Source organism: Orycteropus afer, unplaced genomic scaffold (assembly GCF_000298275.1).
Source record: "Orycteropus afer afer isolate SDZICR_OR568_19922 unplaced genomic scaffold, OryAfe1.0 scaffold00637, whole genome shotgun sequence".
Taxonomy (NCBI): domain Eukaryota; kingdom Metazoa; phylum Chordata; class Mammalia; order Tubulidentata; family Orycteropodidae; genus Orycteropus; species Orycteropus afer.
Window position 1 is genome coordinate 1,004,211 of NW_006922224.1, and position 18,545 is coordinate 1,022,755.

At 40.2% G+C, this 18,545-nt stretch overlaps 1 protein-coding gene across 1 annotated transcript in view; it reads right to left on the reverse strand.

Annotated features, from left to right (window-relative positions):
* CBWD1 (COBW domain containing 1) overlaps positions 1-733 on the reverse strand; it is a 52,708-nt gene extending 51,975 nt beyond the window's left edge. The window contains exon 1 of the mRNA XM_007956573.2: positions 577-733. Coding sequence (XP_007954764.1) covers positions 577-733 — 157 coding nt within the window. The remainder of the gene's footprint in view (positions 1-576) is intronic.
* Positions 734-18,545: the final 17,812 nt, after the last annotated feature.

Sequence of the window (18,545 nt, forward strand, 5' to 3'; positions counted from 1 at the left end):
AAAAAAAAAAAAAAAGTCCGAGAACATTGTACTTTCCACGAAAGGCTGGGAGGGCTCGGCTCCTGGGGAAGGGGACTCTAATGAGTAGTACTCCTTAGTTATCAGGCAATTTACAGCCAAGGAACCTTTATGGTAATAGGCTATAAAGTAGGTGTTTCTTGCCTAATTTTGCCGATGAGAAAACAAGTTCAGACGAGTTACCAGTATTGTTTCCATTTTCCCGCGAAGAGGATAAATTTTAGAAAGGTAAGAAGACTTGTTAGGGATCATATGGACGATAGGGGGCGGATCTGGTATCCAACCGCAAAGCCTGGACTGGTTTCAAAATGACTCGCAGTCTCACTTGAGAAAAGTGCATCCAGGGCAGCGAGGTTTCAGCACCATTAACCCCGCGATATATATATATATATATATATATTTAACCCCGCGATGAGAAGCAACCCCAGGGGAGCAAGCGGCCAAGCCCCCTACCTGAGAGACATTTGCTCTCGGCCAGGAGGCCCCAATCCCCAAGAAGAAGAGGCACCGTCAGCTCCAAAAATCCCGCCTCACTTTCTGACCGGGATGATTAGTTACCTAAATACCCGGTGATAATTGTGACTGGGATCTTAGCGCCGGGGACAGAGTTTTCCTCCTCCTCCTCTCTGCGCTTCGTCTCAATGGGAACCAATTCAGGACAGTCTTCCTCCGCTTGCTCCTCCTCTTCATCCTCAGCGACATTAGCTTCTAACATCTTGGCCTACCGAACACGTCCTCCACAGCTCAAGACGCTGACAAGAGCCGGAACCAAAAAGTCCTCCTGACAGTGGCGCAAGCGGAGCACGCCGCGCAGGCCCGTTTTGAGGTCATCACACCGCGACGCGTAGCCCCTTCCAGTCCCGCCCCAGCTACCTGCTCTCTGGCTGAGGCCGGCCTCGCCCGCTTAGCCACGCCCCCCAGGGAAATCTGCCACACCCTCATGGATTGGACCTGAACCTGAGGGAGGCGGGGCGGAATCGTTAGGGCGCCTAAACCAGTCAGTCCTGAAGCTGCCACTGTTTGGCGCTGGAGTGTAGGTAACTGGCGGCTGTTGGTAGAGCTGAGGCCTGGATGGTTGGAACCTGAAACGGGTGCACTGGTCTAAAAACAGTGTCTGTAGGGCATGGACTTTCTCAACTTGACATTTTTTAGTCTCATTAAAAATATTTTGAATTTATGGGGAAAATAATGGAAGTCTATAACGTTGCAGTATTACTTGGAAACAAAGAAACGGGGGTTAGTGAATATATTTCTTTTTATTATTATTACGTTAAAACCAGTTGCCATCAAGTTGACTCCCTTACGATGATCGCATGTGAATCAGAATAGAGCTGTGCTTCATAAGGTTTTCAATGGCTGATTTTTCAGTAGATGGCTAGGCCCTTCTGAGGCACCTCTGGGTGGACTTGAACCTCCAAACTTTCAGTTACCAGCTATATGCATCATCCAGGAACATCCAGCCATAAAAGACCATGATGAAATGTCCAGAATAAGAAAATCCATAGAGACAGAAAGCAGATTAGTGGTTGCCAAGGGCTGGGAGTAGAGAAATATGGGAGTGTGTGGTAGTTAAGATTGTGTGTCAACTTCGCTGGGCAGTGGTTTTTAGTGGCTGGGCAGCTGGATGTAATTATTGTCCATGATGAGATTGTAATCACCTCCATGGTAGACTCTGCTGTGAGCAGCTAAGTAGTTGCCTTCGGGGAGTGGCCTGTTTCCAGTATATGTGGAGAAGCTTTGAGGAAGGTCGTTAGCTTTTTGGCACTTCTGAATCTCGCATTTGGCTGAGTCTTCATCTGGCCTGCCACATAGCCTACCAATCTTGGGATCATTCCTGGGCTTGAACTAGTGGCCTGTTGTGTTGCCTACCAATCTTGGGATTGTGTCATTGTATCTGTTGACCTTGGGGGTCATCAGCCTCAGCAGCCAGTAGTGCCTGAGTTAGGAAAGACGCTAGCTCCAGTGGGAATAAGAGGCAGAGCTGAAGCCTAAGGTCAAGGGCCTTTCACCCAGCCCCTATAGGTGGCACTCTGAGTTTAGACTTCTAGCCTTTTAAAGTGTAAGAGAATAAATTCCTGTTTTTTAAGTCATCCACTTGTGATGTTTCTATCATAGTAGCACTAGAGAACCAAGACAGAGGGATTGCTAATGGGTACAGGGTTTCTTTTTAGGTTGATGAAAATATTCTAAAGTTGACTATGGTGTTGGTAATCCAACTCTGAATATACTCAAAACCTCTGAATTTTACACTTTAAATAGGTAAATTGTATGGTATGTAAATATTTCTGAATAAAGCTGCTATTAAAAAAAAAGTTCAAGGCACATCTGTGCTTCACAATGTGGTTAGTTCCAGGGTACATTTGCAGAGAAACCCTGCCTTCAGGTCCTGCCCTTAGCAGTTTCAAGTCCTGGCCTTCTGGGCATAGTTAAATCAGAACCTTTGTGTGGCAATTCTCAGATTAAGCCATTAATTAATAATAATTTAAAAAAAAACAGTGCCATCAGCTTGATTCCAACTCAAGGCAACCTCGAGCGTAGGGTAGAACAGCTCTGTAGGGTTTTCTTGGCCATAATCTTTATAGAAACCGATTGCCAGGCCTTTCTTCCTTTCTTCTGCTGGGTGGGTTTGAACTGCCAACCTTTAGGTTAGTAGTTGAGAGCAAATCTTTATGCCACGTAGGGACCCTAAGCCATTCAATCAGTAAATGGCAGTCCTGGGGCTTAATGCAGATCTGCCTATTACTAATCTCATGTTCTTCTAAACCAAACTTTTTCAGTAACAGGCCAGATAGTAAATATTTTAGGCCTTAGAGACCAAGAGACAAAGTTGACGATATATGGATACTTGTAAGAGAGAAAATAAATTTCCACAAATTTTGAAATTTGAATTTCATATTATGTCCACATGTCATGAAATATTATTCTTATAATTTTTTTCAATCTATTTAAAATGTATAAACCTTTCTTAGCTTGTGGACTGGACCAAAAGGGGTGATAGGCCGTAGTTTGCCAGCCCCTCCTGCTCTAAGCTGATAGCATGTATTGCCTTCCTAAGCTGAATTAAATAAGTTGTGCATAAATAGACCATCTTTACTGTTTTAAACTCAGTTTATAAATCATTCAAACCCTTTTCCCCCAAAGGGTTAGATGGTATGATAACCACTGTACTAATTTTCAGAGGAACGTCTGAACCTGAGAAGCTTAAACTATCATCTCTAAGACACTGATACCTGGCCTTGGAGAGACCTACTGTAAGCAGCACTTGAATCTTTGTGGTGTTCCCATGGGTGTCAGAGTAGAACTGTTTCATAGGGTTTTCAGTGGCTAATTTTTCAGGAGGAGATTGCCAGGCCTTTCTTCCAAGGCACCTCTGGTGAACTTGAACCTCCAACCTTTCGGGTAGCAGCCAAGCTTGTTAACCATTTGCACCACTCAGGGACTCCATGAGTCTGAGTCAATCTGATGGCAACTGGTAGGTTTTTGAATCTTTGTATAGCGGTAGAAGCACCCCTCCATGGGCCCAGAGCACAGCAGATAAGCTCTCTCCCAGCCTGGATTCCTGAAGCTCAGCTTCCAGGCAATAACTCTGCCACATGTCCTTGGGCATAATTCCTTACTGTTCCCTTTAGCCTCATTTTTCTCCTTTGAATAGTTAAGATAGTTACCTTGAGCAGTAGTAAAGATGGTAACTATGTCCAAATCATAGGGAAACTAAAAATAATGGCAACTTTTTTTTTTTTTCTCTCATTTTTGCAACTTTCTACAGAGGAAAGAACACTCAAGGGGCCAGCAAGAGCTGCTGGTTTAGAGGAAAGGAAACTGAGGGTTTCAAAATGGACCTAGTTCCTCTTACACACTTGTGGCTAAAACCAAACAAACAAATTTTAAGAAGCTTCGTGTTTATAGATATGTTTTATTATCTTTCATTAGGAACACATGAACTTATTAGGAACCTCACTCAAAAGCCAGAGACCAACAGCTTTTTTTCATGCAAGGGCTTTAAAAAAAAAACCAAACTCACTGTTGTCGAGTCAGATCTGACTCAGCAACCCCTCCTTGGGTGTCCAGGCAGTATCACTAGGGAAGTAGATTGCCCAACCTTCCTTCCAAGGAGTGGCTGGTGGGTTTGAACCTCTAGCCTTCTGGTTAGCAGACAAGTAATGAACATTGAAAATAAATAACCAGAAAACACAAAACAGTTGCTGTCAGGTTGATTCATGAGCCCCAGGTGTGTCAGAGTACAACTGGGCTCTGTGCTTTCAATGACTGATTGTTCAGAAGTAGATTGTGGGGCTTTTCTTTAGAGGAACGTCTGGATGGACTCGAACCTCCAACCTTCCAGTTAGCAGCTGAGCTATATAACAATTTGCACTGCCCAAGGATTCTTAATTAAGGTAGAATATCAATGTTCAAGCATCAGAGTGTCCTCTGGGAAGTTATACAACTACTGGAAGCATGTGAAATAATGTTTCCTTCCCAGAAAACTGAAGGTGGCTAGCGGGTGAAATATGCATGTTGGTGTTTTTAGGGCATGTGACTCATTTCAAAGGCTGTCAGTGATATGACTTGAATTCATTATCCTATGTGATTAAATCATGCTATCAATAAGCATTGCTTACTATCTGGCCACTTGTAAATCAGCTTCCCACAAAATAAAAATCAGAAAACTCTATTCAAAGCCTGGAGGCTGGCTGACTTGAATGGTGCATTCTTCTCTCTAAAAGATACTATCAGGAAGCAGTGGGATTGAGCAAAATTGAGAAAAAAAAAAGTTGTGTAATGATTTGTGTTGTAATAGTTTAGGAGACAATCTATATAATACCCTCTTCTCAGTAGAAATTTGAAACTGACAGTTGTGGCTTTATTTAAGTCTCACTTTCTAATTTTTACGCTTTTAGAGAAGTGTATTCTAAAATCCACAGGGACCATGTTTTATTGAATGTAAATATAAGACACATAAATAAATGAAAACATCTCCATTCTTCTGTCTTCTTATGATTTCTCCAAATTCCCTTAATAAATGTTTATTTGTACTTATATAAATACTGTGCTACTGACAAAGCCATGTCTTCCTGGCTATGAGACCAGTGCTTCTTTCTGGTCAGACCTCAGCGCCTTAATCCCTTCAAAAATCAAAGCCATTGCTATGGGGTCAATTCTGACTCATAGTGACCCTATAGGACAGAGTAGAACTGCCCCCAGAGGGTTTCCAAGGCAGTATATCTTTATAGAAGTAGACTGCCACATTTTTCTCCTGTGGAGTGGCTAGTGGGTTCAAAGTGCCAACTTTGCATATAACGGCTGAACACTTAACCACTGTGCCACTAGGGCTCCCTTAGGCCATTAGGCACCAGAATTCACTTATGGAGAGTCAGGAATCTTGTCCTTAGCTTGTTTTACTTTCTTTTCTCCTATTACTTTAATGTTTACTTTTTGCGCTTGACTCTTGGTGTAGACTGCTCTAAAATACATAACCCAAAACCAAACCAAACTCACTGCCGTGATGTCGGATCCAACTCATAGTGACCGCTCCTTGGTTTCTGAGGCAGTTTCATAACAGAAGTAGATTGCCCAACCTTCCTTCTAAGCCCAAATACATAGCAGCATATATTTTCATCCCAAGCCACTTTCCTATCTCAGCCTCAATCACGTCATCTTTCTTTAGGGAACTACCTTGAAATCAACACCATTCAGCATACTTTTATCCTATTTTAGCAGTCCTCCCAGACCTAAAAACCAAAACAAATGGAAGAAGTGATGAAGTAGAAGAGCTGAACAGCAGATTTCAAAGGGCGGCTCGAGAAGACAAAATATAATATTAGAGTACATGTGTAAAGACCCAGAGTTAGAAGAGCTAAAGGGGATAACATGCTTGGCATTTCTCAACCTGAAAGGACTAAACCAAAAATACAAGTCTCAAGTTGCAATACTGAAGGGTTCTATAGGAAAAATATCGAACAACACAGGAAACATCAAAAGAAGATGAAAGGAATACACAGAGCCACTGTACCAAAAAGAATTGGTCAACATTCAGCCATTTCAAGAAGTAGCATATGATTAAGAACTGATGGTAGTGAAAGAAGAACTCCAAACTGCACTGAAGGAATTGATGAAAAACAAGGCTCCAGGTATTGATGGAGTATCCATCGAGATGTTTCAATAAACTGATGCAATGCTCAAAGTCCTCACTTGTTTATGCCAAGAAATTTGGAAGACAGCTGCCTGGCCAGCCAACTGGAAGAAATCCATATTTGTGCCCATTTCAAAGAAAGGTGTCCAAAAGAATGCAAAAGTTATCAAATAATGTCACTAATATCACACAAAAGTACAATTTTGCTGAAGATAATTAAAAAAATGATTGGAGCAGTACATCAACAGGAACTGCCCAAAATTCAAGCTAGATTCAGAAGAGGATATAGAACCAGGGATATCATTGCTAATGTCAGGTGGATCTTGGCTGAAAGCAGAGAATACAAGAAAGATATTTACCTGTGTTGTATCAGCAATGCAAAGACTGTGCAAACTGTGTGGATCATAACAAATTATGGATAACATTACAAAAAATGGGAGTTCCAGTACACTTACCTATGCTCATGAGGAACCTGTACATAGAGCAACAGGCAATCATTTGAACAGAACAAGGGGATACTGCGTGGTTTAAAATCAGGAAAGGTGTGTGTCAGGGTTGTGTCTTTTCACCATACTTATTCAATTTGTATGATGAGCAAGTAACCTGAGAAGCTGGATTATGTGAAGTAGACCGTGGCATCAGGATTGGAGGAAGACTCATTAACAACCTACAATATAAAGGTTAACCTTATACAGTAGAACTTGCTTACTGAAAGCAAAGAGGTCCTTAAGTACTTACTGATGAAAACCAAAGACTATTGCCTTCAGCATGGATTATACCTCAATGTAAAGAACAGAAAAATCTTCACAACAGGACCAATAAACAATATCATGATAAACAGAGAAAATGCTGGAGTTGTCAACGATTTAATTTTCTTTGGATCCACAATCAACACACATGGAAATAGCAGTCAATAAACCAAATGATGTATTGCACTGGGCAAATCTGCTACAAAAAACCTCTTTAAAGTGCCAAAACGCAAAGAAGTCACTTTGAAGACTAAGGTATGCCTGACTCTAGCCATGGTATTTTCAATTGCCTCACATACATGGAAAAGCTAGACAATGAATAAGGAAGGTCTAAGAAGAATTGATGCCTTTGAATTATGGTGTTGGTGAAGAATACTGAATATACCAGGGACTGCCAGAAAAACAAACAAAGTCATCTTGGAAGAAGTACAGCTAGAATACTCCTTAGAAGTGAGGATGAGACTTCATCTCATGTACTTTGGGCTTGTTATCAGGAGGGACCAGTCCCAAGTGAAGGACATCATTATCAATAAAGTAGATGGTCAACAAAAAAGAGAAAGACTCATTGAGATGGATTTACACAGTGGCGGCAACAATGGGCTTAAACATAGCAGTGATTGTAAGGGTGCATAGGACCAGTCAGTGTTTCGTTGTATTGTACATATGGGCACTATGATTCACAACTGACTCAATGGCATCTAACAACAACCTAGATTTATGTCTATAATTTGAGAGTTCTTGAGTGTGAACTGTGTTACCCATCATCCCCTTCTTTAGTAGTAGTGGAACCCCTGATTTTCAGCTCAATGTGTGGTTTTCAGCCTTCCCCCATCGACCAGCCAATAGGCTTCTGTTTTGCTCTGATGCTGCAAGCTATGTCAAGCTTATATTTTAAATACCAGCAGGATTACCCATGGTAGATGGGTTTCAGTGGAGCTTCCAGACTAAGACAGACTAGGAAAAAATGCCGGCCCTCTACTTCCAAAAACTAGCCAGTGAGTACCCTATGAATCATAACAGCATATTCTGATGTAGTACTGGGAGATGAGTATTACATGAATATTAGATGAGTATCAACTGACCTGTAGATCTTATTCAAATTTCCCCAGTTGTCCAACTGAAGTTTCTTTTCTGGACCAGGATCCAATCCAGGATCCAACATTGCATTTACTCATCTCATATCCATAGTCCACTTCAATCAGGAACATTTCTGTCTTTGTCTTTCATGATCTTGACCCTTTTGGAATGTCCCAGTCAGTTATCTTTGTAAACTATCTCTCAAGTTGGGTTTAGCTGATGTTTCCTCATGATTAAAGTTGGGTTATGCATTTTGGCTGGAGGAACACAGGGGTGATGTTGTGTCTTCTCTGACCATCTCTTTAGGAAGGACATGAGTCCATCTGTGCCTTCACTGGTGACATTTACTTTGATCACTTGGTTAAAATGGTGGCTACTGGTTTCCCCACTGTTAAGTCACTGTGTTTCCCTCTGTGGTTAATAAGTCACTTGTGGGGAGGTACCTTGAGACTATGTAAATATCTTGTTTGTCATTGTATGTCAGTCTAGTAACTTTATTAATCATTCATCATTCATTTGGAATCAACTCAATGGCAGTGAGGTTTTTTTTTTTTTTAATTAAGGTATAATCTACATAGCATAAAATGCATCCACTCTAAGTGTACCACTCATTAAGTTTTAATAAATGTATACTCTTCTGCAATAATCAACCTATCCAGCTTGGAACACTTCCAACATCCAGAAGCATTCTTCTGTGTTTGTTTGCAATCAATCCTCCCTCTACTTGGGCCTCAGGCAATCATTAATTGGCTTTATTACTTTGTCTTTTATTTAGATTTATACTGCACATGACTTTTTTTTTTTTTTTTCTCACTGTTGTTTACTTGCTTGACTTTTCACCCTTATTGAATTGCACTTGAATAGGCATTTGACAGTTTAGAATGAGAAGACTTTGTTTCTATCACACTGTTGGGTATGACACAGGACTCTGACCTAGACTGGGAGTTAAGAGAATTGACTCATTCATTGATGGTTACCCTTAGTTCAGTCAAGTTGCTTTTGGCTCACGGTGACCTAATGTACACTGGAATGAAATGTTATCCAGTCCTGTGCCATCTTCATGCCTGGGCATGCTGGAGTCCATTGTGGCTATCATGTCAATCCATCTCATGGAGTGTCTCCCTCATTTTCACTGACCCTCCACTTTACCAAACTGGATGTTCTTTTCTAGCGAGTGGTCTTTCCTGATGTGTCCAAAGGAAGCCGGTTGAAGTCTCACCATCCTGACTTTTAAGTATCGTTCTGGGTGTAATTTTTCTAAGATTTGTTCATTCTTTTGGCAGTCTGTGGTATATGCAATATTCTTTGCTAACACCACTATCAGAATACATCAATTCTTCTTCTGTCTTCCTGATATCAGGATATAAATATGCTTTGGATTTTGCAGATATTAGCAGGACCTAAATTAGGCAGTTGCCTTAGATTTTCAGTTAATTTGCAAGAGTCATTCCAATTAAATTCCGCCTTTGATTATGTATCATCAAAGGCATCATGCTTGATCTCTTACACGCACTAAGTATTTTTGATTTTATCATGTCAGTGTGCCTTGGAAAACTATAAAATCTGAAGGTTTTGCTTTTCAGTTCTATTTTGTTTTGCTTTGGTTTATTAGTTTTGTAGGTCCTCACTCTTTGCTTTGCTACTTAAATTTTTTTTTCATCCAGAGCCAATTTTACTAACTCAGTTTCAGGAGCAATTATGTCTTGCCCACACCTTCCAAGTGAGCATGAGAAAGCCTTGTCATTTTAAGGCTGCCAACTGGTAGCATCTAGGAAAAATGTAGCCCATCAATTTTTTTTCATATAATACAATATTTTTAAAATTAGGTCATTTTCATTAAAAATGTCTGTGTCTGGCTTATCTTGAGAAATCCCAAGATCTTGTAACCCAGGGCCTCTGTTTTCATAGCTGGAGGTAAGTGGTGGCAGTCCACTTTAGAAGTTTATGTTCTTCCATTTGCCAGGCCCCATCATTTCCTATTCAGCAGCACCCAGGCTGCTTCACACATTGACATTCCTGGCCTAGGCCCACTGGACAGTTGCATTTGCTATCTTAGGTTGAAACCTGGACAATGATTTTATTTGTTTCTTTGAACTGAGGCATAACACAAAGTAAAGCTCACTGATTTTAAATGTACAGATGGATGCTTTTTTTTACACAGGTACTTACACAGATGTACACATATGAAAATTTAACTCTTTTTCATCCCTCCTTTTGTATGAGAACTCAAAGCTGGCCTGGGGTGTTTGAAGACGCACAGGCCTATGTTATAATTCTGCTACTGTCCATTCCTACATTTAGGGTATATGGTTAGCAATTGTATCCATGGAGCAGAAATTACAACTCATACTCTTGAGTTTATCTGAGCAGCCATAACTTCATTCTCTTTTATGGTTCACTTTTCAGATGAGCAGGAAACTCTCACAGTTAATAGCCCACAGCTAACAGTCAAAGGGATCTTGCAAAACTCTTCCTAGCATCCTGGCTGCAGTCTTTGACTGTGAGTTAACCCTTTCAAGACCAAATTACTTTCTGCTTTAAAGTTTTTGTTGAAACCATGTGTTTCCAGTAATGGAACACATTTTGAATGAAATGGAAAAAAAATTTTTTTTTTGAGATAATATAGTTTTTTATACATATGTCCTGTGGGGTCTCTAGTGCTGGGATTGGTGGGATGAAGCCCATTTCTTCAGATTCACACAGCTATACAGGCCCCTACCAGATGTCAGCACACACTAAAGGTGGGGTAGGAATTCCTACTAAACCCCAGAGGTGGAAAAATGTAGATGGGCATTATATGTCCCATGGGTCATGAAAGTGTTAAAGTTACTACTAATCTATTCTCACCACCCCCGCCCCCTCTGATTTTCTTCCATAATAATAACACCTCTAATTTGTGAGTGCTCTGTGCTCACAATACATTTTTTTTTCAGGGACTAAGATACTTTTAGGAGCTCTGGTAGCATAGTGCCTAAGGCACTTGACTGCTAACCAGAAGGCTGGTGGTTCAAACCCACCAGTCACTCCTCAGAAGGAAGGTTGGGCAATCCTACTTCCGTAGTGATACTGCCTCGGAAACCCAAGGAGGGGTCTCTATGAGTTGGGGCCGACTCGATGGCACATAACAACAACAAAAAGATAATTTTATTATAAAGTATTCTTTTTGTTTAATTCCTTTTTTTGTTTATATACTTGCTAAACAATTTTCACATGTCCAGCTCATTGACATTGGTTACATCCTTTACTTGTGTCATGATTCTCCCTACCTCTGCACTTTTGTTTTACCACCATTGACTTAGACTCTCTGCTCCTTAAAGCGCTCAACTGCATTTTAGAGTTACTGATGTCCATTTAATCTCATATAGATAATTCCTCAGAGAGCTCAAGGTGAACCTTCTTTATGAAGTAAGTTAAATTGGTGTTTAGTTTAAAGATTGCTTCATGGGATATTTTTGGTTCAAGGCTTAAAAGTTGTTTCCAAGCAATAGACTTGGGAATTTCCTCCAATCTCAATGTATCCAGTAAGTGTGGTTTCCAATAAGAATTTAAAGTTCAGTTTCACATTTTTTCCTCCTTTTGATCAAGATTGACTATTGCGTCCTTGATCAAAATGTTCGGTAATGGTTACTAGCCACTTTTACGTGCATTATCCCACTTGATCCTCCATTCTGCCCTAGGATGTTCATGTTATTATCCCTGTTTTACAAAGGGGAAACTGAGGTCCTGAAAACTTAAAGGATTTTCTCAACCTCACCCATCTGTTATGTGGTGAAGAGGGTTTGGATCCAAGTCAGCCAGACTTCTGAGCCCTTTCTACCACACTCACCATACAATACTGCCTTCGTGATGGATGGCTTTTTCTCAGGGCTTCTTGAGTGTTCATTTTCGTGTTCCCGTATTATTAAGCTATGTTCCCTCTTCTTTTCTAATCTTATTCTCTCTCTTGAAGGCCCTGAGTGTGTGAGTGCATCCAATTGCTTCAGACCTTGCAAATGCCTGGACTACCCTCTTCTAACATGTATCTGGCTACCTCTTACCCTCCCTTCATGTCGTTTCCTGGGGAAAGACTCCATTACCTCCAAAGGATTGGTTTGTTATCTTTTGTGTACTCCCATAGCACACACAGAATACTGTTTGCCCTATCAAAGCAGTAATTCCCTTGTACAGAAATTATCTATCCTCCAACTACACTAGACTATGAGCTCCTAAGGACAGTGACAATACTCACCCTACTCATGTGACATATCTATGGCCTAGCACAATGCCTAACACACATACCAGAAGCTCACTAGATATTTTTTTGAGTGAATGAATGTGTGAATAAAGTTATAAATAGGGCTCTGCAAGAATGAAAATATTTTGTCAGTTAAAATGAGGTTCCAATGATGTTTTAGGATGTACCAAATAGAATTTCATAAAAGCGTAGTCTTTAGTGATTTTCACTTATTATTTACAACACATTACTGTTATTAGTTGGAATCAAGTCAATTTTGACTCATAGCAACCCCACATAACAGAGTAGAACTGCTCCATAGGGTTTTCTAGACTGTAATCTTTTTTTTTTAAACTTTTATTGTGATTTGGGTGAAAGTTTACAGAGCAAATTCATTTTCTATACGGCAGTTTATACACGTTTCATCTCATGACATTGACTACAATTCTCCACAATGAAACAGCTCTCTTCCTACTTCCTCTTTCCTGTGTCTTTTCTAGGCTATAATCTTTATGGGAGCAGATCACCAGGTCTTTCTCCCATGGAGCCTCTGGGTGGATTTGAACTGCCAACCTTTTGGTCAGTAATTGAGGGCTTAACCATTGCACCACGAGGGCTCCTTATTTAAATCTCAGATACTATTTTAACTGCCATATTTTAAACTCTAATGTAGACATTAATTGATGAAGTATACTCTGACAAGTTTTCAAAATACTTATTGAATTTCATCGTGAAATATTAAAATGTGAATTTTTATTTAAATATAAACTAAAAGGTCATCTTATTCCCAGACAAAAATCTATCATGCTTTGAAGCTTTCCACATTAATTTAATAAGGTCCCTTACATAGTTGTTGAGTTTTGCTTACATAGTTAGAAAGTGCAATACAAGAAATATCCACAAAAATATTTTGGTCTCCAGTTTTTACTATAAAAGGATCTGTTGCAATTTTTCTTGGGGATTAAGTAATAAAGCTTCTTATCATAATATTTCCGAGGAAATAGCAAGTCCTCCAACAATTCTTATCAGAATTTATGCAATGAATTTCTCAGGAGATATGGTTTTCTCCAGCTCAAACACTAAATCTAAATTCTGATTTAGATTGATTGATTCTAAGTCAGCCAAATTAAAAGAGCAGATTGGTGGGATAAAATATAAAGAATGGGGAATTTCTTTCCCTGAAATAGCCTAGTCTTATACATGTTGTTATTCCTTTTAGTTACCAACAAGTTGATTTTGGCTCATGGCAACACAATGTGTTATGGAGCTGAACCAATCCACAGGGTTTTCTTTCTTCTTCTTTTTTTTTTTTTTTTCCGGAAGTTGTCAAATAATTTATTTCACTTGAATCCACAATCAACACTCATGGAGGCAGCAGTCAAGAAATCAGATGTCGTGTTGCACTGGGCATATCTGTTGCAAAAGACCTCTTTAAAGTGTTAAAGAGCAAAAACATCACTTTGAAGACCAAAGTGCACCCAACCCAAGCCATGGTATTTTCAACAGCCTTGCATGCATATAAAAGCTGGACAATGATGCATTTGAATTGTGGTGTGGGCAAATAATACAAAAAATACCACTAGAAGAATGAATAAATCTGTCTTGGAAGAAGTGCAGCCAGAATTCTCCTTAGAAGCGCAAATGGCCAGACTTCATCTCACCTCCTTTTGGTTATGTTGTCAGAAGGGGCCAGTCTCCATAGGGTTTTCTTGACTGTAATCTTCATGGAAGCATGTTGCCAGGCCTTTCCTTCTGTGGTATTACTGGGTAGTTTCAACCTTGTCCCGATATTCGATGTAAGTCGTTAGAGTATCTTGTGAGTCCTCCTGGAGATCCCAGTTGGCGTCAGGGAAGGTCAGCAGAGGCCACAGTCACTTTTGAGTTACTACCCTTGAGGGAAGAGATCCATTCATACAACATTAACTGCCCAGGTATATTTGTACCGTGACCACACAGTCACAAGAATGAATGATATCTTCACCTAGTGCTGCCATAATAAAATACTACAAATGGGTAGTTTGAAGAACAGAAATTTATTTTCTTGCAGTCTTGGAAGCTAACATCCAAATCAGGATCTCAGCCTTGTCAACTCTTGTCCATTTCTTCTGTGGGCCTCTCTCTTAGTTTCCAGAAATCCTTGGCTTTCCCTGGCTTGTAGACAATCCTCACATGTCATCTGTCTTCCCCTGTGTATGTCTGTTTATTCTGCTCTTTCCATAAGACAACACTCAGAAGTGATTAGGTTTGGGATCCACCCTACTGTAGTACTGACCTCATGACATAACAAAAGAAAATGTCTATTTTCAATCAGGGTCATATTTACAGGTACAGGGGTGATGTGGTGCCTAAGGATTTGACTGCTAGCCAGAAGGTTAGTAGTTGAAACCCACCCACTGCTCCACAGAAGAAAGATGAGGCCACCTACTTCTGCAAAGATTCACTGCCTTGGAAACCCAAAGGGGGTTATTATGAATCAGAATTGACTTGATGGCTGTGGGTTTTTTTTTTTTTTTTTGGTTTTGGGCTTAGAACTTACACATTTCTTTTTTGGGGACACAATTTTATCCATAGGAGACAATCTCCAACTGCAGGCATCAATACAGATGAATCTCACAAACAAAATGTTAGGTACAAACACAATGTTGACCAGACAGAAAAGATTCCACTTATAGCAAGTTCAAAAATGGACAAGAAAACCTATTGAAATCAAATAGAATATGAATATAGAAAATGAATTTATGCTGTTATTAACACCATATTAATATATGGGGAACTCTACTGAGAAAGGGTTAAGGGGACTTCTGGAAGCTGGTTATGTTCTTCTTCTTGAGCTGAGTATTATGTAGGTGTGTTAACCTTGTTAAATTCATTGAGCTATACATTTTTCATTTGTGTACTTGTTTCTATGTATTTATATATTAAAAAGAAGTGCTAATAAAATAATAAAAAGGAAATAAGGCATGAACTATCTGCTATTTTCCAATAATCTCCTTTCTCCAAGAAGCTCTCAGTTTCAGAATTCCCTGAACTGTGCTCCCCTTAAATGTGGCTTCATGGCAGGACATTTACAATGATGGTACAAGAATGTTCAAATATAAGTTCCATGGTATTAGCCAAACACAATAACAAATATGATGTTCTGAAACCGAGTCACCATACGCAGAACCAACACAGGAAATTCCAATAACCATTTCCATGACTCTTGGGTCCCACACCAATCTAAGGATACAAAAAGGGGAAAAGGTGATTCTGATACTTCTGAAGTTTGAGAGCCACTGTCTTAAAAGGCAGAAGTCACTAAGGGGCAAGGCATAGGTTTGGGGACATGGGTCTCTCATTGTCCTTCATTCCTGTGTCTCTTTAGTTTCCTTTGTAAAAATCTATACCAATTCTTCAGCCTTTCTTAGCTTTTCATGACATGACATATTTTAAAGAATGTGGGCTGTTGTTTCGTAGAATGCCCCTCCATTTAGGCTTGTGTACTATTTTCTTATGATTAGATTCAGGCATTTTTGGCAGGCATCTATAGCTTTTGTTTTAGCAAGTTCCACTTCTGGGAATCTGTTATGAGGAGATAATAATTTATGGGGGAAGGAAAAAAAAACCCACACATACACACACAAACAAACCATGGCTTTAAAGCAACACAACTGTCAAATAATAATAAAAAATTACAGCCAACGTGTTCTGAGCGCATACTCAATACCCAGCAGGATGCCCTGTTCTTTATGAGGATTTTCTTATTTAATCTTAATGAAATGGAAATGGCAGCCTCTGTGCAATGCCTACCCAATAACTATTCTCCCATTGTCCCTACCTATCTTATTTAGGCAGCTCAAGGAATGAACCAGAATGGTTGCAAGCTAACCAGGACTATTCAATCCTCTGTGCTAGATGCTCTTTCCCACCTTTGCTTGAAGCTGAGTGGAGCATCTATGTCTAGCCAGAAAACCGGTTGCCACTGAGTCGTCTGCAATTCATGGTACCCCATGTGTGTCAGAGTAGAACTGTGCTCCATAGAGTTTTCAATGGCTATGACCTTTCGACAGAAGGAAGGTTAGGCAATCTACTTCCTTAGAGATATTGCCTTGGAAACATAAGAAGGGGTCGCTATGAGTCACAATCGACTTGATGGCAGTGAGGGTTTTTTTTTTTTTTTTTTGGTTTATGATCTTTTGAAAGTAGATCATTAGGCTTTTCTTCTGAGGTACTCCTGGGTGGGTTTGAACCACCAACCTTTTGATTAGTAGTCAAGCACTTAACCGATTATGCCACCCACGGACTCCCTTTTGCATAGTAGACATTCATTAAGTCTTTGTTGAAGAGATGAATGAATGAATGGAGGAGATGAATGAATGAATGGAGGAGATGAATGAACTCTATTCTAGAACAGACCAGTTGCCATGGAGTCGATTCCAACAGATGCCAAGCCCATATGCAGGGCTCAGTAGGGTTTCCAATGGTTGATTTTTCAGAAGTAGATTGCCAGGCCTTTCTTTTGAGGTACCTCTGGGTGAGTTCAAACCTCCAGCCTTTTGGTTAGCAGCTGAGCATGTTAACCATTTGCACCACCAGTGGCTTCCATTTCTGGCCTGTGTACTCTGAAGGCAAATTTCCTGGAGGATTTAGGGAAAGGCAGAGTTTCATATGGTGGAAGCTTAGTCTTCTTCCTTCCTTCATGGAGTCTACAAGTGCTACAAGGAGTCACCATGCAGCTGTGAGGTGATCAGAATGAAAACCAAGGACCAAGAGCTGAAGATGGCAGAGTGGAGAGATAGAAAACACCTGGGTCCTCAATGGCATTTTTTTAGTTGCTGGCCAAAACCTGGATCATCTTCCTCTGGTTTCCTTGGGTAATAACCTTAGATATGTAAACCACTTTTATTTTGACTTTTAGTAACTCACTGGTGTAGACATTATTAACTGATACAGGTAATGATAATAATAAAAAGAGTTATATCACTTAAAATAATTGCTTTCCTTTATCTAATCTTTGTAATGATGCTGTGGAAAAGCTCCCTATTAGCCTCATTTTGCAGGTGCAGAAGCTGAACACATCACGTAACGTCCCCAAAGACATACAGCCAATGGTGAAAAAGTTGGCCTGTAAGCCTAGGTGATTTGATGTCAGAAACCAGGTTTTTCAACATCTGCATTATGCTACGGCCTCCCAAACAGGACTGATTAGAAAACTGTAACATCTGCATACAATCAACAGACAATTATGAAATAGATGGTAACTAAAACCCACTGCCATTGAGTTGATTCTGACTCATAGTGACCCTTTTAGAGCAGAGTAGAACTGCCCTATAGAGTTTCCAATGCTATAAATCTTTATGGAAGCAAACTGCCACATCTTTCTCCCATGGAAATACTGGTGGGTTTAAACCACTGACCTTTAGGTTAGCAGCTGAAAGCTTTAACCATTGTACCACCAGAGAGTTCCTGATGGTAAGAAAAAGAAAGTGAAATGCTCATGAGAAAATAAGGCTCTTTTGTTTATTTGCTTCTTTATGCTCCATTTTACCAGTCAAGTCTCTTTGCAGCTAAGTGGGGGGCAGTGGTGGTTTAGCGGTAGAATTCTCACCTTCCATGCAGGAGACCTGAGTTAGATTCCTGGCCTATGCAACTCATGCACAGCCACCTGTCAGCAGAAGCTTGTGTGTTGCTAGGATGCTAGACAGGTTTCAGCAGAGCTTCCAGACAAAGACAAACTAGGAAGAAAGGCCTGGTGATCTACTTTCAAAAATCAGCCAGTGAAAACCCTATGGATCACAACAGTATGATCTGCCACCTATCACGTGGATGGCACAAAACTGGGCAGCATTTCCTTCTGTTTGGTCACCACGAGTCAAGGGCCCACTCAACAGCAGCTAACAACAGCAACAATTTAAACAAAAAGCTTAAATTTATGCAAAAATCGCTATCAGAAGGCAGCAGCATAGTGTAGTGTTGTCAGTCACACCTTCTGTGTTTCAGTTCTGCAGCTACTAATTAACAGCTATGTGACCTTGGGCAAGTTACTTAATGTGTCTCAATTTCCTCTCTGTACAATGAAGCTAATGATGGTGCCTAGTCCCTATCTTTTAACACAAGGATTAACTTGAACAATACCTGGGTCTGTAGGAACTACCCACTTAGTATTAGCTTTTATTATGTGCTCACATAAATGAAAGCTCAGGTGTGGTCAAGTGGAGCCATCAAGAATTTGTCTCCCTTTCTACCTGTGAGCTCTGTTGTCTTTCTGTCTCAGGTGAACTCTTGCTTGGTGGTGGCAGCTCCATGATCACATCCTAGCCTATTGCACACTTAGTGGGATGAGAGTCTGTGTTCCAGATAGCTGGAGATGACATATAAG